The sequence below is a fragment of the Colletotrichum orchidophilum genome (genome assembly GCF_001831195.1).
Source record: "Colletotrichum orchidophilum strain IMI 309357 chromosome Unknown Scaffold_66.1, whole genome shotgun sequence".
In the NCBI taxonomy this organism is placed as follows: Eukaryota; Fungi; Ascomycota; class Sordariomycetes; order Glomerellales; family Glomerellaceae; genus Colletotrichum; species Colletotrichum orchidophilum.
The window spans coordinates 63,203-85,122 of NW_019173022.1; the positions used below are offsets into that span (position 1 = coordinate 63,203).

Consider the following 21,920-nt stretch of genomic DNA (forward strand, 5'->3'; position numbering starts at 1 on the left):
CTTTGCTTCCATTTCTCTTCCACTTATCCAACTTTCCTTTGTCCAGCTGCGTCGTCGCTGTCGTCGCTGAAGTCGCCGTCACAGTCGAACATCTCCGTCCGCCGTTTCCCCCCTCCCATTTCTCCTGTTCCTTAGCAGACCATGGCCGATTCCCCGAGCCGCTCCGGCAGCCTCCGAGTCCGCCGAACTCGCGGCGGGCCTTCGCGAAACTCCTCCGCCCGCTCTTCGGCCGCATGGGAGGATTACTCCTACCTCCACCCCTCCTCAGGCAGCTACCAACAGCAGCTACAGCCGCAACAGCAACAGATCCACCACAGCTTGCGATCGGCGTCGTCGCGATTCTCCCTCAACGAGCAGTTCGCCGCCACGCGGCGCGAGTACGAGTTCGGCGACGACGACGCCTCGTCCATCCTCGAGCGCATGACGCTCGCCTCCGATGTCGGCGATGAGAGCACCATTGCCGTGAGCATGGACACCGGGGATGCGGCGCAGGGGGTCGATGGCGCCGAGGGGGACTACTACGATCTGCTGTGTCTGGCCAAGGACCCGACATTGACGCCGGACCAGATTCGAAGGGCATACCACCGGTTGCTGCTGTACCTGCACAAGGACGGTTTACCCGAGAACCTGCATGGCATCGCGCAGCCCTTTTTCAATCAGGTGCAGAGAGGGTTTGAGACGCTGATAGATCCGTACCGACGAGCGCTGTATGATGCAAGCCGATTGAGGCACTTGACGAATGCGCCCGACTTGCTTCTTGACGAGGATTACCTATATGCCTATGATTCATCACTCAAGGAGCAGCTGCGGCAACGGGCGGCTGATGTAGTGCAGACGTCGTCAGATTTGGGCATCCGATTCGACGCGTCAAAGGCGGTGCGGCGAGGCTCTGCCGTGACACCCCTCGACTTCACCCTGAGCCACTCCGTGACTGTCGGTCTTCCGGTATTAGGGCGACTCATCGAAAGGAGAGCGTCGTCGAAAACGCAACGTATCTCGTCCGTATCGGAACGGGTGCCTTCCATTGAACTCAATGAGAGAGAGGAAGCTGGGATTGACCAGCCCCGGGAGTCCATGATCTACTTGCCGCCCCCGCAGGTGACTTTGACCGGATCTGTGTATGGCATCGTAGAGGAGATATACCGGGTTCCGTTGCCACTTTTAGCGGATCGATATCAACCGTTACTGCCCCTGACTATCCCCCGGAAACGTATTATACAACTGGCAGAGCAGCGCCCGTGTCCTCTCATCAGTCTCAAGTTTCGACAGGATATCATCCACAGGACATCTGAAGACCGCATCGCGAAGACTTCGATTGAAGTAGAAAGTGAAGCCCTTCCAAAGGCGTCACTAACAGCCAGGGTCTCACACCCGATCCACTTACCAAACGATCCGGATCCAATATTACTCGAGGGAAGCGTCAAAACAGGTAGGCCTTGGACGCAAGCGGCCCCTCGTGTCGGTATAGGAATTCACCGCTGGATGGGAGCTGGGACCGCGTTCGCAATCGCAGACAGCGGCGACTGGAGCGTGTGGCCCGGCAAGACGATCAAGCTCTTCACCGACTTCTCCCAGGTGAGCAAGAACCAGCTGCTCGCAGAGTTTCCCACGGAGACCTCTGCGAGCTTCGAAGTGGGATATACGACATCGCCCGAGCGGGTCCCGTCCACAGCCCACGAGGACTCCCCGAGAGGGGAATGCGGGATTCGGGGGCTGGACTACGAAAGCACCATCACCAAAGACGGCTCCTGGACGGTCTCCGCTTCCCTGACGGCAGACACCGTCGGCGGCTACCTCCGGTACGGCAAGGACGTGCCAGCGCTCCCCGGCTCCAACTCCACCAGGCTCGAGCTCGAGTTGTGCTCCAACACCCTGCTCGACCGCCACATCGCCGTACGCAACCTCTGGACCGTCGGCGAATTCTCCAAGCTCGGCCTCGAGCTCGGCATCAGCCTGCACAGCCTGCACCTCTCCCTCTACTGGTCCCGCCTTAACCAGCGCCTCAGCATCCCGCTCCTCCTCTCCCCGCGCGCCGACTACTGCCCCGCCGTGTTCTTCTACGCGACCGCCGTGCCTCTCATCGCCTTCGCCGCGCGGCACTTCTTTTCAGGGCCGAAACGTGCCCATAGGCCCGCCGAGGTGGATTTGCAAGCGTACATCGCCCGCAAGCGTGCCGCGGCCGACGACATCGCCCTCGTGCTCTCGGGGGCCGTGGACGCCCGGCAGCGCGTAGAGCGTCAGCGGGGCGGTCTCGTCATCGTCAGCGCAAAGTTCGGCGTCAGGGGGGAGGGCGGAGAAGAGGGCGAGGGCGAGGGGGACCCGGACTGCTGGGCCGCGGAGGAGGTCGCGGACGTTACAGTCGCGGTGGCGGCGCTGGTGGAGGATGGGACGCTGCGGATCCCGGCCGGCGTGAAGAAGGCTTCGCTGCTGGGCTTCTGGGACCCGGCGCCATTGAGGCGCAAGGCGCTTCACGTGAGGTACACGTGGCGAGGCAGGGAGAGTACCGTCGAAGTCATGGGGCGGGATGAGCTGGTCCTCCCGCCCGCGAGGAGGGATCTGTCGTGACGATGTATGTACCTCTTGATGTATGATGGCATGTATGAGATAATGTTGCATTACCGGAGTTGGAAAAGGGGAAATTCGAGGGGATTGCATAGGGAGGTATTTTGCGATTTCGTGGGCTTTGTCGGCCATGTTGCAAACCCGAACGATGTCGAGTTATTTGAGGAAGGAGTCGATTGTTTCATGCATGTGAATGTGCTTCTAGCGTCAACTGAAGATGCTAGGCACTGCAATCGGGATTAAAGACTGGTCCTCATCGGGTGCAAGAGGACGTAGCTCAGTAAGGATGGACGTAGTTCACCAAGGTCAACAAAGATTACATGACTGACGGGAAATGAGGCGGTCGTCGCAGCTTTCCCAGATCCCAACTACTTTCAGGACCCATAAAGACGGTGTAGAATGCTGGCTACGGCTTTCCTCGGCGACGGCGCATGATTAAAAGCGGTTGTGCTGGCTTCCTCTTTAGTTGTGGCCTCTATATTCGGGTGAACGTCTCGGAAAAGGCAACTGCATCCGAAGCTGCGTCGCCGGCGAGGAGCAGGGCTGCTCTCAACTCTGCAAAAAGCTCACCTCACCATGTCGGAGGGTTGGTGTGCGGCAAAGTAAGTCTACATGCGGTTTCCAGAATGGTATGCAGTCCGATAAAGAAGGCTTATAATGCTTTCTCTCCCTATAGCAACTCTGGTGCCTGCTGGTGCACTCGCGACGACACAAAGAGTTTCATCGACGCCAGCCGCCCTGTTGATAAGAGGGATGAAATTAAGACCTGCCGTGAGACCAAGTCCTAAGGTGCGACAGGTGATGTATGATGATTAGGTAGGAAGCTTAAGCTGTGGACATTGCCAGGGTTGTGATTGAATCCAGAACTCAAGTGCGTGTGTTGGCCGTGAGAGACTTATCAAGATACATAACGGCGCCAGTAAGCGCTATCATTCTGTGTCTTTTCAATCAGAAGTTCAACTCAGATTAGGAATTCATTCTAAGTTTGAACACTGTGTAACACAATAAGGTACGCAGAAGAGGAGAGTGACACCAAGTACAAATCCAATATACTACCTCACTAATTTCGTGGGAGAGAAACCGTGAAGGAGTAAAATTGAGACGGCAACAGTCGTTAACGAATCATTCCATCACGCATTACAAATACGAAGCCAGCTAGTTGATTGGCATCTCGTTCAGACTTTAGATAGGTTTCAGAATCCAGGCAATTCTACATCCAGAGCTCGCGAAATTTGATTGGCTCACTCTAACTAGCCTTTTTTAGAGTTAGAAGAGATTTATTTCGTTGAGAAAAACATTACATTCGGAGGCCAATGCAGGTACGGTAGGCCACACGAGGTGGACTGAGGATGATCAAGTTAGCTACAGAGCCCATTATCAAGCTGATGAACGATCAAAACCAGATGCAATACAGCGATTGAGTAATGATACTTGAAAATTGTAAGATGCCACGAACGAATCAATTCATAATCTTTTACAAGATCAAGTATTATCAAGATCCTAGAAATTATGTGACTTTTGTTTTCTGGTGCCTTGTGAAGTACTTATACTGCAGTTGGAAGAATGTATGTATATACATGAAATATAGAGACCACAAAGTGAAGCATCAAACCTCCTGCAACGTAGTCGCACCAATAGCCTGACCAGACTTGGGGATCAAAAAGTTGCTCCCCTGCACCTTTTTGTCCGCACCTCTAGGGCCCTTCAAAACCGAAACATCAACGCTTACAAAAGAGCTATTCGACCACGTCGTCCCCGAGTTCCACGAGTTGCCCTTGGCCGTCACAGTACTAACGAGGCTCACCTGCGCAGAGCCCACGTTGACCGCCGCAACGTTGCCCGTCATCACCGAAGACGAACTGCGCATAAGGAACCCCGTGTCCCCGTTATTCCACGCCGTGTTCCGCTCAAACGTCAGCGCGCCGGGGTTCCCGTTATCGATGAAGCCCTTTTTGAAATTACTAAACGCGACGCAGTTGCGCACGACGTGGTTCGCGGGCGGGTTATTCGTAATACCCAGCTTGAAGCCGTTGCCGTCGCCCTCAAAGGGGTTGAAGCCCCACCGGTTGTACCCGTTGGACCAAGAATAGATCTCCTCCAGCGTGACGGGCGACGCAAACATGTAGAGGTCGAGGCCGTCGTCGACATTATCCCAGAGCCGGGCGTTGCGGAGGACGTTGCCCTCGCCGGAGCCCTCCTTACAAGCGAAGCCGTCGGCGCTCTCTCCATTCTTGCGCGGATCGCGGTTGCGGTACGAGTCGAGGTTCGTGACCGTGTTGTTGGCGGAGGCGCCTTCGAGCTGGAAGCCTGTTTCGTAGTTGTCGTGGGTCGAGAGGCCGTCGTAGTAGTTGTGAGATGCGTCGCGAGCGTAGATGCCGTAGGGACCGTTCTTGAGCCTTTGTTTTTACCATTGTTAGTCAGTTGCACTGCCTAAATCACAGGAATCATGGGCTATTAAAAACATACTCTAGGTCATAGAATGCCCAGTAGTTGGCATTCTGGATATGAAAGATTCCGCGCTCAGAATTTGGCAGGGACTCGTCTAACGCTTTGGGAGTTCTTTCCCAGTGTTAGCCACGTCCCCTTATGACAAGTCTGAAAAGTTGCAGATTTCTCAGCGTACCCCGGCATATTCTCTCCATCAATGACGACTTTCTCCCCCTGATAAGGCCTGACGCTGATCGGAGACGTCCTGGTCCCGCTCTTTGCCACCTGAATGTTCGTCGACGGCGCGTAGGTGCCCCCACGGAGGTAGATTGTATCGCCGGCGGTTGCGGCGGTGACGGCGGACTGGATAGACCCGTAGGGGCTCTCGAGGGTTCCCGAGCCCGTACCAGTGGGGGATACAAAAATGTCACGGGCGGCCGCGCCGCCGCCGAGGATCGCGAGGACCGCGGCGTTGAATGAGACCATGGCTGGGAATTTGACTGACGGCACGGGTTTCCAAGTATGCAATATTTCCGTCGCAACTAGGCCCTCCATCAATAACTTATAACCGTCAATCACTTATAATCTAAAAGGATTCTGCCAAGAGAGACAGAAACTGGGTTGCTACGCGAATTCAAAGGCCGCTCACCATACCAACCAGTTCCACAAGTGGGCGTTTGTCCCAAATGTAACCTTGCCTGCCTCCGGGACGTATCCGTACCAAAACGGCTAAATCAGAAATCCCCCAATCACAGGCCCCTGTCTGTAGCAGATCAGGAAAGGGGGAGCTAGCAGTCAGGGAGCAGGCATCGACTTGGTTTCGGCGAAACCTCCTCGAATGGCAGGCCCCGGAGAAAACAATCCCGCAAATAAATGAAATTCCAGTTGATCTTGCGCAATCGCTTTGGAATTATTCGTTTGAGCGGAAATCCATTTGACAGAGTTGGCATCGTCCTCTCAGAGTTGCTCGCGTGCTTGTTTTGTCGTCCTTTGGTCCCCTTTCGGCCAATCAATTAAGACTCACGAATCGGGGCTGCTTATTTTCTCCTTGTTTGACGTCGGCAATCATCCACGAATCGTATTCATCATAAAAACCTCACGGAGAAAATTCCTTTCCGGATTCAAGTTTCTCCCTGTTGTAAATGTCTGAACATAGTCCATGGATTGGAGGTGCATACCAAGGCAACGTCAAGACACTGTCCAAATGCCCACATATGAAGATTGTACAAATGCCTGCGACTTGAAAGGACAGTGGCCCTTGCGCCATCTGTCCCGTTATCGAGGAGTTCAATTAGAAGCCCAAGTATCCCAATTCTCACCGCTAAAGTCAGGCCAGTATAGCCCCTGCAAGTCATCGTAAAACGACACCTCCAAGAACTGCAGATCCAACACCGGCTGCGCCAAAAGCTCTTCTAGCGACGGCTCCGTTAGCGCCATACCCGCTGTGGTGGCTCCGGCTCGGACGGGCAGCCCGCCGAGACCGACTTGCGATGTCATCGCTGGGCCGGGGCCGAGGCCGGGTGGAGGCGGTATCCCATCATAGGAGGAGGCCTGCTGCTCGGTGGTCAGTCGGTCAATGCTACGCTTCGCGTAGAACCTCTCGAGTTCCGCCCTCATCACGTCAACATGAAGGCAATACTCCTGCGCGGCGAAGTTCCCCGCGTCTCGTAGCTGCGAGAGGAACCTGGCCGACTCCTCAAAGGCCTCCCTATCGTCACTGCGGCGGCTCTCATTTGGTTCCGGCCCGCCTTGAAGGAGGCTCGAGGCGGCGAGGATCGTCAGCGCGGAAAAGAGGTACTGCGTGTAAAAGTAGTCAAACGTGGCAAAGGACCCATCGATCCACGAGTCGGTGAGGAGGCGAATCGAGTGGCGCGCGCAGCGGATGCACGCTTCCGACAGGGTGATGGCGCTCGCGGGGACTTGTGTCTCTGGCGCCATCGCGGCCGCTGGGGACGTGGACGGCCACGAGGCTACCTGGGTTCGCAGTATGTGGAGCAGGATCGGGCGCGTTGCCAGGATAGCGCACTATTAAGAGTACTTTAGATTGACAAAGACTTCCCGTCGAGTTTCGGGTTGTGGATTACCTGGTTAAAGGAGAGATGGAGGGAAGTGGGTTTCGGCCCGGTGCCCGCGTAATCAATCTGCAAATGGGCGGGTAAATCCTCTACCCAAGCCCTCAGATCCTTCAGCGCCTGCTGGACCCTCGTAGAGAGGGTAGTCGCCTCTCCCTGGGTGCGCTGGCCGTAGATGGAACGGACCGTCTTGGTGATTAACGCCGCCAGCCGCAGGCTAGCCACGTGGTACGCGGTATCTTCAAAGTCGGCGCCGTGCGCCAGCTCAGAGGGCAGGTCCACGCCGACGTCGCTGTCCTGGATGGCGGTCGGGTGGCCCAGCTTGGAGGCCCAGGTCCGGTCAAAGATGTAGGTCGTCCAGAAGAGCCGCTTCCGGTGCTCGCGCAGGCCCGGGTCGCGGAGCTGGGATTCCGGGATGTTAAGGTGTAGGCCCATGACGATGGCCATGCGCATCGCCGTGCCGGACATGACGAAGGCGCTGTATCGACGGTTGAGGGCCAGAGAGTAGAAGGACTGAAAAGGATAAGAGTCTACGTAAGATAAAGGTGGTATCATTGCAAACTCACGAGAAGCAGCATTATCTCGATGGAATCCGTCCCGGGGCGCTCATCAAGCACACCGAGGACCCTAGACGCCTTTGCAAAGTACGCCATGCCAGGGAAATCTTTCTCCGAGGGGATAGACCTTGTCGAATAGAGCTCCCCGATCGCAAAGAGCGCCCACAGCTTCGACCTGAGCATCAGGTCGCCCCACGACGGGTTGTGTATGCTCTGCTCGAGGTTCTCCATGACGGAGCTGCGCCGCACGACGTGGTGCCGGCGGACGACGTACTTGAGCGCTACTTCAACGAGGAACCGGGACCGCGAGGGCGTGGGCCAGGCGACCTCGGAGGACTTGACGAGGGCCATGAGCTCCGCGTCGGGGGCGTAGTTTACGCGGAAAATGTGCCGCGGCTGGGGCGCGTAGGGGTCGGAGATGACCTGGCGGAAGCGGGTCGAGAAAGCAGCATCGGCGACCTCGCCGATGAGAATGGGCGTTCGGAAGACGTTGGCGTTGATGAACCACGGTCTCACTTCCAGTGTTGCTGTTGCTGTTGCTGTTGCTGTTGCTGCGCCCGCCGCTGCCACCGCCGCCGCCGTTGGCTCTTCATTGTCGCCTCCCTTTGCGCACGTCGGCGCCAGTAATACCTCTCTGTTCCCGATGTCATCAGTACTATGAGATGTTGTCGTTGTTGTCGTCACGTCATCTGGCGGCGCACAAGTAGAGTTTGAGGCGCTCTTGTGGGCAAGCTGGCTCTTGAGACGACCGATGTCGTTCAACAGGCCGTCAATGTAACTGTGTTTGTATAACACATTTTGCATGAGCTCATCATTTTCCCCTTGGTTCGCATTGGGGGAGAGGGGGGGGCGGAAGTCAGGGTTTCTTGTTTGTTTTGTTTCATTCTACCTTTGTCTGACCTTGACCTGTCTGTTGCGACGCGGGTAAGTGCACTCAGCACCTTTCCCGGCATGACGACAATTCTGGCAGGGCTGATCGCCGGAGCATTTTACTTTTCGCGAGTGGCATCTGCGGCAACTGGCGGCGGAATAAGAGCTTGATTAGCCGTCAAACCCCCGTAGGAAATCGAACGACGATCTGGCGAGGGAAGTGTCATGAACGGAAAAGAAAGGGGTCTTTGAACGAGCTCACGCAGTTGATTTGATCGGCGGAAGAGGTCCGTCTTCCAGGGGGCATCTTCGGCTCCCGGTCTCCGTCGTGCTGGGCGGGGTGCTGTTGCGAGCCGCCATGACGGGAAGGGCATTTTCAGGTTGCCGTTGGAAGAGGGAGGGAGAGAAATTTGATACCAAAAAATGGATAATTTAATTCAATCCATCTCTGCGAAATCGTTATAGTCAACTGCCAGCATTCATTTGGGCCAAGAATGTGTCAGAGAAAAGGGCGCGCTCTCTCTCTCTCTGTCTCTCTCACCGATGACGGCGAAATGACAGGACGCCGATACGCCGGGGGTGTCAAGGTAAGGTAGTCTTGCTTCTTGCTTGGGAAGTCTCAAAGGGGCAATTTCTTTTCCCCAGATTCTTGCCCAGCGGCCCGAGCTTTCGTCCTCTCCGGTCTCGTCGGCAAAGCGACGACTTTGCCGAGATGAGTCATCCGACTGCTCCAACATCGCGAAGCTCCCTCACCTCACTTCCTCCGGTCCTGTGTGTGCTTTGCTCGCACCTGGGCGCCCCCGTTTCCATCTGACTCACCTCATAAACTTTTCACAATGTGCACAAATTCCTACGGATTTCATAAAGGGTAGCGCCGGGGGAAGGTAAGGCAATCCAGGCAAACTGAGCACCAGTGACCACGGACGACTTTCCTCCGTCACGCCATCTTGGCTGCAAAATTCTTGGAGCCAGCGGAGTGTAGGAATTGATTACACAACTCAGTGCTTCGTGCCGGATACGTGGTAACCAGCTTCACTTCCTACAGACACACCGGCCAGCTCGATACCAAGGGTGCTGCGCACCTTCGCATGGACTCACATTGTCGTCGGCTTGAACTTCACGGCGGGATCGGTGGATTTGGTGCACAAACCTGGGAAGGTACTTTCAAAATATTGTTTTCCTGAAGGCTTTTGCTGCAAGTGTTACATCATCTTAGTCTCGCTGCTCCGCACAGGAGTCTCGAAATTGCTACCACCGCAAGCCGTGGGGGCGGAAGAGCTTGACTTTACGTCAATCGGAGAGGGGATAGTCGCAACATGGCGATCAGAGAGATAGCCAGCCTTCATGTCGCTGCATGAATGCAATGGAGGAGAAGGCTGATAGATTTTTTTCTCGCGTTCATACCAGTGGACTCTCCAGTGATCCAGGGATGACGAAGTCTGCTTCGCAATCAACTAAAACTGCTGCACATCCCAGAACTCCTCGTGGTCAAATTGCAACGAACCATGGGCGTCCCGTTGATGGCTTCTTGCATGACCTGCGGGGACTTGTCAAACAATAGATAAAAGTTGTTAAATGCCGGTTAGAAATCATACCCAACCACGAACAATACTGTCGATGAGTCCGCTCCTCTCGACCTCGGCGCCCTCTTTTGACACAATCTCGTTAACAAAGTTCATCCGCAGGAGCGTTCCTGGGACCAAAGCGTCATCGATCACGGAATAAACATACCGGCAAGATCGACGCCTTGGCCATCGTCAGCGACTAGGGGACTCTTACGCCAGCGCAGTGGCGCGCAGCGTTCCAACGGTGCGGCATCTGGCTTGCCAACATATAGGGCGTAGTTGACAACCGTGCCGGCAACGACGAAAAGATCCCTGTGAAAGACTGTTCACTTCATTTAGCGTTTAGACAAGCAAAGGCCAGCTTACGGCAACACGACGCCGGCCTGGAGATCATCCTCTATACGGCCGGCCCAACGGCAGCAGCCCAAATCTAGGTCTGGAAGGAGGATTTGAGGCAACTCTCGAGAGCCCCTCCAGATCAGGCCAACGCCGACAAGCAAGCGGTACTTCTGGACCTTGTTTCCCACGTTGGGTGGCCCCAGGAGGTCTTACGTGCTATGCAGTGGTTGAGGCTCGCCCTCTAGGCGCAAGGCTGGAAGGGATCTGTCAGGTCTGTTACCACTGTCTCATGTGGACGAGAAACGGGTGGCGTACTCACGGGGCGTGTAGTTGTTGTGGGAAGCCGGGAGGTCGAGAGGAAGCTGCAAAACTAGGTCTATTAGCATATCCGAAGACACATTGACGGGTAAGTATCGTACTTGCAGAGAAAATTGTCGAGGTAATCGACTGCTGGTTTGACTCACTCTGCCAGTCAGTCACACCATGAATCATAAGCATCGTTTTTCTTATTCCTTTTTCACGCATCCAAGAAGTTCACTTACCAAATCGTCTAAGTTGCTAGTAAACGAAGCGCAATATATCCATATTTCCTAGACCCAGATGTCAGCTAGATGAGAGAGGCTGCGAAGTTGCCAACGTCCTCACTTATTCGCACATGCTTGTCACATAACGTGCGGCCCCGGTCGAATCGGCCGAGGCTGAAGAGTATAATGGGGTTGTATTGAGTTTCGGGGGTTTGCTAATATACAAGACCGAGGCTGGCTTTCATGGAGAACAGAAATGGTGCCAAAACAAAGATGGAGGCAAGAGAGACCAGGCGACGGCGACCTTGAGCATACTAGTGCAGAGATCTAGACTTTTGCAAGGCCAAATCTCAAAACACGGAGGTCGGAGGAGTCGCGGTTTCAACCAAAATGTGAATATTTGAACTTTAATTACATGGCTAATTATTCAAGGGGCTAGAAAGGTCACTTGAGAAGTTGACTATGGAGTGAAAACGGTGAGTCGCCAGTGAAAATACCGAAGCATGGGCTCTGGAGACTCCAGACGTTGTTGCATCCTTGATGCTTGGGACCTTGAATATCTCCATCTTATCCGCAGGGTACCTATGCAGATGCCACATCTCACCTATTCTTGGATCCATCATCCTCTAGAATCGGTCTAGAATCGCCCAGATACGTGCCAAAGCAGTCCAGCCCACTATTCAGGCAAGCCGCAAGACATCAGTTATTTGAATATGGGTAAGATTAAGATTGATCATAGTGCTCAAGAAATGTAGAATGCCGGCTGAAACTCTCCATTTCCACAAGTTTTGTATTCGAATGCCTTCTATTGTCATCTGAACATGATGAATTCGTCAGTTGACGGAGCAAACACCAAAGCATTATAATATCCGTGATAGGCTTGAGACTCTGTATGGACTTTTTCAAGGCCCCTTCTTCTGAACAGGCAGCATGGACCATGGAGCCGTAGACCGTGGTACTTGCGCGGACTCACAGTTCCACACGTATCTTAGTCAATCAAACAGCGCTCAGCAATGCAGTACTTACTCCCTAGGTAATATCACATAGCCATACAGAATCATGTGAAGGCAAGGGGGATCTTGGGGGCTACCAAAGGTACATCAGGTGCACGTTGTCAAGAGTCTGTCCATACTGATCTACAGCGGTATCAATTGGCGTTGGCACGGGGGTTTCTTGGACTTCTGACCCCTACGACCTTGGCTCGCCAGACACGCAACACCAAGGACGTCAAAATAAACTCAGACACCCGTGGACCTTCTCCGTCGGATCACAGCAACGTGTCTCCACCGGCCCACACAGTCTGCCCTGGTTTACGACGGGAGACTACCTTATACTACAACCACAGAGCACAACCGAGCACCAAAGTACAGGAAACCCCATGATACTATAGGACACCACCGCGCACCATAAACAAACCCGCGGACCTGAGCAGACCTAGACCGCTCAACACCACCAGGCGGGGTCCGATTGAACTGGGAGCCAAGTCCTGTCAATTGCGTGTCTCGGCCGACACGACGGGACATAGCCGCGACTGACTTCACCCCGGATATCTCGCTCAGGAACAAGGCTTCCCAAAGTGAATCGCTGACAGCTGTATTTTCAACATGAATGAGATGCACTACTTCTGACAATTGTCATTCCCAACATACCTTATGCTACCATGCGGATCTCAGCGTCGCCCTTCTTCCTCTTCCTCTTCTCGCTGCCGGACCGAGAGAGAGAGCCTCGAGACCGCGTGCTTCGGCCCGGGATGATGAAGAAGATCGCACTTCCAAGTGTCCCGGCTCTTCTACACCAATCTATCTCCCAATTTCTACTTCCCTGAAAGCCAGTTGCTAGTGTGGCATTAACTTGAGGTACTTGACCTCACAGGCGAGATATCATGCATCGTAGCCGCCCCTCCGCCACCGCCCGACAACTGCAAACATATATTGGATGCGAGCTGTAGCACTGCGCCATTTAGGTCTACTCTACTGATGTTTATCTTTGCTGTGTACGCCTAAATCACTCAGTGATTCTTACCTGTTGTTGCTACAGTCAGCCCCCCCGTCGTTCCCCTGTCATCCCTGAAGCCTGTCGATTCGATGTAGTTGAGACCGCACTACCCGCCCCCGGCTATCGCAATACAACAGTTTTTGTCAATTTGGCTGATTTATAAGCTGGACGGAGATTTTTCGGGACGCCCGCACGGCTTTGAACTTGCAGGAGCCCGGTCGTGACGCGTTAATCAGGCTGCACGCTCTCTCGTAACTTGATTGTTCAACAGCCTCAGTCAACTCGTACTTGTCATGCAACCCAAGCTAATAAACCCTGGTTTACGTCGCCATCGTCCTCGTTGTCGATGAAAGAGTTCATGGCGAAACACGCAGACTCGTGGGTCGCGCTGGCTCGTGAACACGGCCTCGAGGAGGGAGCTGCCGTGGAGTTCAACCGGGACTTTTTGCACATGATGCTAGTGGAGTGCGACTTTGACCGGGAGTATGACCTGACGCGATCGCGCGATGTTTGGGTTCACGGAGGAGGGCTGCGAAGCAGCTCCCGTCTTTCCAGACACACAAACCGTTTAATGTCATTCGATATAGAAAGATACCGAGTTCCTGGATTCCACGGTACAATACACCAGAGATTGAAATGATCCTACGTATTGACAAGCTCCCACAGTCGAATGTGACTTTCTCTTGCTGCCAGTAACTCCTACTTATGCTTCCTCTCGAGGTAAAAGCCTCTTTCAATCACTGCGGGACCACTCTCGAACTGGGCTGCGGGTAGTTTCTGATCATTTCTGGTTCAAAGGTTGCATGTACATCGACAATCGGTCAATCTCTTTGAGGCAGTCCTGTTCGGGAGAATGTCCCAAATGACCCGCCCGCAAGTTGACATGAACGCGGGAATCTGCCACTCCACAGACGAGCCGACACAACTCGAACCATTCCATCGCCCCTTGAGCCACACGCGATGGCGGACAACACCGGACATCCTACATGTAGGTAGTTGGTTCGGCAAAGAAAGGCTGTCGGCATTCTCTGAGTCTGGACACGGGGGCAGGTGGATTTGGATTTCCCCCTTATATGCGTCGAAAACGACGGAAATCAATGCGACGTTGGGGGGTGGAAGTCAACTTAAGAGAACGTTGCGGCGAAAGCGGTCGGGCAGGGATAATTGAGAAACAAAAGACGACTAATCGATTCTGGGCAACAATACTAAGGTACATACATGCACGCACAAACACAGTCCGCGCCGTGGTATGAGTGTGGGGTCGTCTGAGGTCATCGCTGGGTTTAATTCGACGTCCGGCCAAGTCGGGTACCCCCAACTCCCATTTACCGCCTAGGTTCCAGAACTGCCCAACTATCTTCAATGCGACCAAGGTTACTCTCTATTTTGCATGCTCTCAATTCTAGAGTATCATATTGGCTTGGTTTTCATTCATTAGCAACAAAGATGGAGCCGAGTCTTGATGGCCGACTCCCGGGGTCTCACAACCTCTGGCGTCACAGCCCAGCCATTGCAGTTGGCCCAGGCTCCGTCGCACGCTACAGCGCATCCGGAACTACTCAACAAAGAACTGAAAGATGGGAAGAAGGCAGCTTTATATCCTGATCCAAAGTGCCGAGGTACAGGGAGGTCTCGGCCCACGTTCTTCAGTGACCTGGCGCTGTCAAATGGAGCGTTGGGGCACTGTGCCAAAGCTTTCTCACTGTGCTTGATTTTCCCTAGCCTCTTGAGACGAACGGCCATACCGAGGAACACCTAAGCTCGCCTCCAACCTTTTCTTATGCATAAAAATCTCCACCAAGGAGTCAAAAGCCGTCATCGCGGCTGGGTATCATATCCCCCCTGGCCTCCCCTCCAGATTCTCACTCATCTCGGACCCATCTGCCCACGCTTCATGCCCGACTGGCTCAACAAGTCCACGTTCCGCGGCAGATCGAAATCTCCTCTCGCCTCGAACCAAAACAGCATCTCCGGCTCCGGCCCCGTCGGTTTCGACGGCTTCGCCTGTTGCGACTGCGGCTGCCCAGACATGACCACGTCCTCGTCGCCATCGCCCTCCCCTTCCCCTTCCTCATCACTCTCTTCGTCATCCTCCTCCTCCTCGAGCCCCCTCTTCAACCCAGTCCTCACATTCTCCACGCCGCGGTGCCGCTCCTCCTCCGTGTAGACGTCGCCCGCCTCTTCAAGGACGTACTTTTGCACCCGCTCGACGGTCCACTCCCGTACGTCGCACCATACTTCCTCGAGCCGCGCCTCGCCGTCTGGCGACGTGCGCAGCTCTCGCGTCGTCTCCCGCCCGCGCTCCACCCACTCCTCGACGCCCGGCTCCAGCTTCTTGCGGAGCAGCTGCAGGAGTATGTTCTCGTGCACGCGGCCCGGATAGGCGACGTCCGGGAAGACATGGAGGTGCTGAAAGACATGCGTGTTCTCGGTAAGGGTCTCGAGGAGGGATTGGAGGTTGCGGAGGAGGATCTGGGACTGCGCTTGAAGGGATGCCCTGGCGCGCCATTGTTAAAATACGTTTCATTGCCTTTAGAAGTCATGGGCGTTGGAGTCGACGAGTCCTCCAACGCGAAGCTGAGGGGAGAGAAACTTCGGGGTGCAATTGGGCGAGAGCAGAGCTCTCGCGGGTAGCGGGGCACGGGCAACTCACGGAGGAGGAAGCGGGTTGCTCTTCAAGACGTCCATCCGAAGGCCCTGGATGCTATTGGAGAGCTGAAATAGACGCTGGCGCGTCTGCTCGATCGCCTTGAACTCATCAGCGGTAATCCCGAGCGCGTTCGGCTTGTCCATTGTCGCAGATTTTGATCGTGGCGCGGCTGCGGCAGCCCGGTTCAAGGAGGTTTCAATCGTGGGGTTCTCTCGGGGGATTGCTCGCGACCGACGCGCCAACGCCACAAAGCGGGATTTGAAGTGGTTGCAGAGTCGCGAGAAAGAAGTGTTTGTGTGTACTGGCAATGTGTTGAGAGGCGGTGCGGCAGCTCAATCGATTCTCCCAGCGTCGAAGTCGCGGGGGTAAGCGAGGGGTGGTTTTGTTTGTGAACTGGAAGCTGGAGCTGACATGAGGTTCTAAGAAGCTTTCGTCCGGCTGGGCAGTGGGAACGACAAAGTGACGTTTAGTAGGTACCGCTCGGCCGGGAAGCATATAAGTGGGACTACTAGCTCCGCGTCACGGTGTGTGCCCCGCTGGCCGGCGCATCCCAGCACTGCAAGAATTGAGCAGGGGCCATGCGGGACGGAATCCTATGGGTTATAAGGGGACTACGATCCCTCGTGGCGGAGGCTGGACTTGTGTGGCGCTCTTCCTGGTCACAAGGAACACCGATCTCAATTGGGTTCAGGCATGCATGTTTGACGTAAGGCATTCGATCATGGCCAATGGCGTACCAAAACTTACCTTGTCAGATGAAGCCAAGGTGGTCTCGAGACACCATTTCGGGCACGGCAAGACCACAACAGCTGGTCAACTGAGGTAGTATAAACGTAACGTTGATGAACAGTCTGAGCTTCGGACGGTCGTTTACCAGTCCTGAAGGTTGCACTTCGTTGTCACAATTCATGCTCGGAGACGGTACTGAAAGTGACTGTCACTACGTAGCAACTTGCTTGTGTACTAAATTTTGGGCATTCATTTCCTAGGCCCCCTTTGAGAAATAATATACAGACGGCGTCTGATTCGTCTTGGTGACCATGCTCGGACGCCTAATCGCATCGCCTCGTCAAAATATCTGCGAGGAAGAAAAAAATTTCGCGTGCTGTAAATCAAATGATATGCCCCAACGCCCTCTTGACATGCATTTTGGTGTCGTCATCATCATAAATGAGCAATCCTGAAATATTCACTGGCCGTGGGATCCAGCTTGATCATAAAGGACTCTGTGACCGGTTGTGGCCCTGTCGACCTCCCGGCCATACTTGTCCACAGGTGGGTATCGAGCCCGACGCTCGAGGTCATCGAGAGGAATCTGTGACCGAATGTACCTGAGATGTGTTAGCATCGGGTCGGTGTAACAATGACACGGCCTAACTTACTTCATTCTACCGTCGTCGATCGGGTCGTAGTCCCAGCTGGTAAACTGGCCCTGGGTAAGAGCCCCCCATACGAGGCGACGCTTGCGCTGAGACTGCAGGACTTGCTCCGTGATGGCATCAAAGTCCCACTTGGCCTTCGTCTCGGCATTGTACTCCTCGAGCTTTGCCTTGGCTTCTTCGTCAAGCAGCTTGCCAGTGATGGCCTTCTGAGACGCCAGATTGACCAATTCAAGCGGATCATGCTCGAGGTTGAATAACTGGGTACCGTCCGCAGGGCAGTGGATGTACTTCCAAGGGCCTTCCCGAATCATCATGAGCGGACTGATCGTGCCCTCGCCAGTGTACTCAGCATAGACCTTGTCGTGACCAGTCTTGCCCTGAAGGTGAGGGAGCAAGGAAACGCCGTCCATGGGAAGACCAGGAGCAGGCTTTGTGCCAACCAAATCGCACAGTGTCGGAAGAATGTCGAGGGTAGAAACGTTCTTGTCCACACGATGGGGCTCGAACTCCTTGGGGTGGCGGACAAACAGTGGGACTCTGACTGAAGACTCAAAGTAGCTCATCTTGTACCACAGTCCACGCTCGCCAAGCATGTCGCCGTGATCGCCGCTGAAGACAATGATGGTGTTGTCGTCAAGACCACATTTCTTCAGAACGGACAGGAGTCTTCCAACGCAATCATCGACGTAGCTGACAGCGCCGTAGTATGCCCGGCGGGCCCGCTTAATCTGGTCATCGGTGAAGTCGTAGTCCCAAAGATCGCAGACCTTCATGAGACGCTTGCTGTGAGGGTCCTGTTCTTCCTTGGGAATTCGAACCTTGGGAAGAGCGATATCGACGTCTTCGTAGAGATCCCAGTACTTGTCCTCAATCGTGTAGGGGTCGTGAGGGTGAGTCAGAGACACCGTGAGGGCGAAAGGCCGCTTCTCAGGACCCTCACGAACGTGATCGTAGAGGAACTGGGTGGAGCGGAACATGACCTCCTCATCGTAATCCAACTGGTTGCTTCGCACGCAAGTGCCAGCCTGGAGAATGGAGCTGGAGTTGTGGTACCACTCGAGGCGGGTATCTGGCTCATCCCAGTTGACCACCCAGCCAAAGTCGCCGGGGTAGATGTCGCTCGTGAGACGTGTCTCGTAGCCGTGAAGCTGGTCCCCAATGAAATGCATCTTGCCGGCCAGCGCAGTTTGATAGCCCTTCAGACGAAGGTAGTGTGCGTAGGTAGGAATCTCACTGGAGATCTGGCTGGCGTTGTCATAAGCACCAATCTTCATGGGCAGGAGACCAGTGATCAAGCTCATGCGTGATGGGGCACACAGCGGCGAAGGACAGTAGGCTGAGTCGAATTGAACAGACTCGGCTGCAAGAGCATCCAGGTTGGGTGTCTTGATCTGTGACTCAGGATTGTACATCTTGAGTTGCGGTGCGGCCAATTGGTCGGCCATGATGAAGAGAATGTTGGGCTGCTTCGCGCTTGGTGCACCGTTGCCGTTGGCGGACTTGCCATTGGCGGGCTGCGCCAGAGGCGAAGAGGGAAGTGAGTTGAGGTCGGGAGCCATTGTGCTCGTAGCCAATGCCCGTGAGGAAGATGGATTTTTGAATATTAACTTTTTGAAACTTGACCAAGAGTGACGGAGATGGTGATTGTGGTGTTTCCCGCGCTGCGTCGAGGGAGGTTCTTTGTGTGGAGTATGTGCGCGCGCGAGAGACCGACTGCTTATAAAGGGCCGGTGCGTGTGTGTCAAGTGTGACGATGAGCAATGATTGAAAAGTTTATAAGTGATCAAGCGCGAGGGATGAGCAGTGATTCAGAGGAAAGCACAACCTACTGAACACTTCCGGATGATCTAGAAGAAAGAAGGGAAGTCTATGCACACTCATAAGTGGGAGGAAGCGTCCTTTAAGAAAGTGAGCCAAGAGAGAAGAGAGCCAGAGAGAGCGAGACCACTGGGCCAGTCCCGTCCGTCTCGACGGTCTGCCACCCATGCCCCCCTGGAGCCCGATAGGAAGGGACGACGGGACGTGGAGAACAAGGAGGCAAGGAGGAGGAGCAGCAGCCATACGCTAAAAGGGGGCCACGCCATGCATAGACACTACATATGTATCAAGCGAGGGATCTGTGGGCTACTTGAGATAAGGATACCCCGGACGACGCTGATTCTAAGGTACCTGACTAAGGTACGGATACCGGTACTTCTGCTCAGTGTCCACCTTCGAATTGCCTGGATGCGCCCAAGTGGCTCACCGACTTAGTGGGGCTCTTTCCGACTCACTCATGCAATGTCACGGGGCTACAGCTGCTTCTCTCCTTTGACCCATCCTTGGCAGCAGCTACAGCACCGCGGCAGTGGCAGACAATAAATTTCCTCCCCGGCCACCGATCCAATGGTGAAGAAAGGTGCTTTTGGTCATAAGCCAGAACTGTCTGACAGCAGCCACCCGCCGGTCCCGCCTTACCAAAATTGTTTAGTCACGCTTTGGTCCCGCTTCCTCGACCTTCTTATCCTTTCGCCATTCAATAGGTCATTCGTGTCCGCTCCGCTTACACCGAGTCTCCTACACGCCAACTCGCTAATTACTTGGGTAGGCAGTTCGTTGCCCAGCCTCCAAGGAACATAGGTCGAGCGCAATGCGTCAAAATATGGCGTTTTCCGATCAGCCGATTGCGAAATAACACCTGCGGAGCACCGACCAGCCAGTCACATACTTTGTCAGCATTGCAGCAATATCAACTCGTCGTTGCTGTGGCATGTCACGCTGGAGTATCTGCATCACAAGAAAGAAGCAACTCATACCCGGTCCGGCTCCATTCTGCTTCACTTCGCAACCCTCCTTCGCAATGAGGCTAGTCGCTTTGGCACACCGTGGGAACCAAGCCACTCGAAGCGACGTCGATGGCTATCGGTTTGACTGTGAACAACAAGTCCCACGACAAATGAGAAAGCAGCGCCGGAAAGCCAAATGGTCGGCCAGACCTTCTCGAACAGCGAGCATGGACCGGCTGGTCTTGTGCTATCTCGGCCTCTCGGATGAGTGCTAGGGGGCACCCCGAAGCACTAACAAGCTTCGTTATGCTTCAAGCAGGAATAACAAATTCTCTTCCCATCCGCCTGTCCCCTGCTAACTGGACCCCTGTATCTCGACGACTATACCCTAATGGCCCTCTTGCAGCTGGGTATTTACCCAAAGACCGCCCGCAACCTGCATAAGCGTCGCTCAACCTTGACAGGGCCCCCTCCGATTAGCTGGAGTATTGGGCGGTCCTGTTGTGCTCGAGAGAGGATTCTTTGGATAACGGTCGCTTCGATGGGTCATGCCATCGCTGCACGCACGCGACAAAATTACGGAGCACTCCGTTCACCCTTCAACGACCTCCACTGATAAAGGCACTGAAGCATTAGAAACGAGTATTAAGACATGTTGGGTCCGGTGCAAGTTATCGCGCACATTCACATGAGAGACAGACTTGATAATCGGAGGGAAACGTCTTCGAGTATGTGCACAGTGATGTGATGAAGACCCAATTATTCTGGCCCAAACCCCAGTGCACGCATGCAGGGCACAAACACCAGCACCGTGGTTGCGAGTTGAAGCGAAGCAGGGCACTTCTCCAGTCTCCAGACTCTCAGGTAGATGGGGAACTTTGGCAGGCAGGGGCTGCCGGAACCACCAGGTGACAATTCGCCTCGTTCCCAAATCCCCCTCCTCTGCTTTCCATCTGGCATCTGTACCCCATGCCAAGGCGGCGACATTTAACAACACTCTTGAGGCCGCGTAGAGTTAGTCCACTGTGGTAGATCACCATTTTGCATTTCCACCATCGAGAAGCTCAGGAAATGTCGTGATGGCGTCCACCTCCGACCTCCCGAGCCCCACCGCATCCCACCCCGCATTCGCGAGGCTAACCTCATGGCTGGCCGGTCACGCCATCGGAATAAGTTCTCTTACTCCGGGCGTGGCTCACGTTCGTGCCTCGCACCGCCTCTAAAGTCTGGACGTCTCCGTCCCGGAATGATGTGTCCTCACATCTACTGGTCACCGGCGCACGCACCAACACGCCAGTGAATAACCGTAATACTCGATAAACGCTTACCGCCGGTGTTATGGCCCCGGCTCCCGGTCAAGCCATACCGCAATCACATCATCGCGCTCCAGTATTGCTTCATCAGCTAGACTGCGGATTCCGACTCATATTGTGGTTTCACCCACAACAAGTAATACCGGCAATGTAGCAATGGAGCATCAGCCTCAGCTTCAGCCATCAAGGCTTTTCTTCCGAATTCCCTGCCAGCAAGGGCGAGCATCAAACACTCCGACGATCCGTCCCTTTCCTCCATGCGCTGCCGTATTGCCTTGCACCCCTCCATGCCAACCCGCCGCTTGTTTGCTCAGGTTGATCAGCCTCCATGTTGCACTAGGCGAGCCAACTCGTTTTCGTCTGAGCCGAACCACTCGCTCCGGAGGGCACACTGGTGATCATCTGATGAGCCAGCCCATCACACACACTTTCTTCTCCGCACTCGTTACCTACATGAATGGCGCATATCATCGATTCCTATCCCTCTGGCCCATGGCGTGGAAGGGCGGTATCTCTGTGGGTAACGCACCCTCCATCCCGAACATCCCGTCGACGGACTCGCGGCCACATACGGCACACCATGTATGCCACGCTACTCCTGACCCAAAACAACCCCTCCTCCCTCTAGTCAACGTCGGGCATCTGCACGGTGTGCAGCAAACCCAAGCAACCCTCAAATCATATCTCGTCCTGCTCCGCTGAGACATGGCCAGGGGTCCCCTTAGGAGCACAACGTCACGTTGACCAGCGCACCAACCAACAGCGAACAACAAATCAACCTTCCCTCGTCGAGAAGGCTGACAAGACATGCAACAATCCAGCACATTAATTTACGGCGAAAAGCGTCCTGTGTGCGTTAGGCGCCCTAGACCTTGCCCGCTTGCCTATCTGCACCCTCG

At 54.6% G+C, this 21,920-nt stretch overlaps 7 protein-coding genes across 7 annotated transcripts; 3 read left to right on the top strand and 4 right to left on the bottom strand.

Moving 5' to 3' along the window:
• Positions 1 to 141: 141 nt before the first annotated feature.
• On the top strand, positions 142 to 2,565 carry CORC01_07987 (DnaJ domain-containing protein; the record flags this gene model as incomplete). The annotated part of the gene is made up of 1 exon (XM_022619622.1): positions 142 to 2,565. The coding sequence occupies one exon, from the start codon at positions 142 to 144 to the stop codon at positions 2,563 to 2,565; it is 2,424 nt and encodes an 807-aa protein (XP_022473826.1).
• Positions 2,566 to 3,138: 573 nt separating this feature from the next.
• CORC01_07988 (uncharacterized protein) lies at positions 3,139 to 3,350 on the top strand (the record flags this gene model as incomplete). The annotated part of the gene is made up of 2 exons (XM_022619623.1): positions 3,139 to 3,164; positions 3,239 to 3,350. The coding sequence occupies 2 exons, from the start codon at positions 3,139 to 3,141 to the stop codon at positions 3,348 to 3,350; spliced, it is 138 nt and encodes a 45-aa protein (XP_022473827.1).
• An 818-nt stretch (positions 3,351 to 4,168) lies between these two features.
• Positions 4,169 to 5,544, bottom strand: CORC01_07989 (uncharacterized protein; the record flags this gene model as incomplete). The annotated part of the gene is made up of 3 exons (XM_022619624.1): positions 4,169 to 4,958; positions 5,029 to 5,121; positions 5,186 to 5,544. The coding sequence occupies 3 exons, from the start codon at positions 5,542 to 5,544 to the stop codon at positions 4,169 to 4,171; spliced, it is 1,242 nt and encodes a 413-aa protein (XP_022473828.1).
• A 732-nt stretch (positions 5,545 to 6,276) lies between these two features.
• Positions 6,277 to 10,890, bottom strand: CORC01_07990 (fungal specific transcription factor; the record flags this gene model as incomplete). The annotated part of the gene is made up of 10 exons (XM_022619625.1): positions 6,277 to 7,014; positions 7,074 to 7,574; positions 7,628 to 8,396; positions 9,893 to 9,927; positions 9,993 to 10,025; positions 10,084 to 10,181; positions 10,220 to 10,365; positions 10,420 to 10,600; positions 10,712 to 10,762; positions 10,812 to 10,890. 10 exons carry the CDS (start codon positions 10,888 to 10,890, stop codon positions 6,277 to 6,279), a joined length of 2,631 nt encoding a protein of 876 aa, XP_022473829.1.
• A 2,367-nt stretch (positions 10,891 to 13,257) lies between these two features.
• CORC01_07991 (uncharacterized protein) lies at positions 13,258 to 13,546 on the top strand (the record flags this gene model as incomplete). The annotated part of the gene is made up of 2 exons (XM_022619626.1): positions 13,258 to 13,425; positions 13,499 to 13,546. 2 exons carry the CDS (start codon positions 13,258 to 13,260, stop codon positions 13,544 to 13,546), a joined length of 216 nt encoding a protein of 71 aa, XP_022473830.1.
• Positions 13,547 to 14,777: 1,231 nt separating this feature from the next.
• Positions 14,778 to 15,704, bottom strand: CORC01_07992 (RNA polymerase II mediator complex component Med8; the record flags this gene model as incomplete). The annotated part of the gene is made up of 2 exons (XM_022619627.1): positions 14,778 to 15,408; positions 15,565 to 15,704. 2 exons carry the CDS (start codon positions 15,702 to 15,704, stop codon positions 14,778 to 14,780), a joined length of 771 nt encoding a protein of 256 aa, XP_022473831.1.
• Positions 15,705 to 16,750: 1,046 nt separating this feature from the next.
• On the bottom strand, positions 16,751 to 18,502 carry CORC01_07993 (choline-sulfatase; the record flags this gene model as incomplete). Its single annotated transcript, XM_022619628.1, has 2 exons — positions 16,751 to 16,892; positions 16,944 to 18,502. The coding sequence occupies 2 exons, from the start codon at positions 18,500 to 18,502 to the stop codon at positions 16,751 to 16,753; spliced, it is 1,701 nt and encodes a 566-aa protein (XP_022473832.1).
• Between the last annotated feature and the right edge of the window lie 3,418 nt (positions 18,503 to 21,920).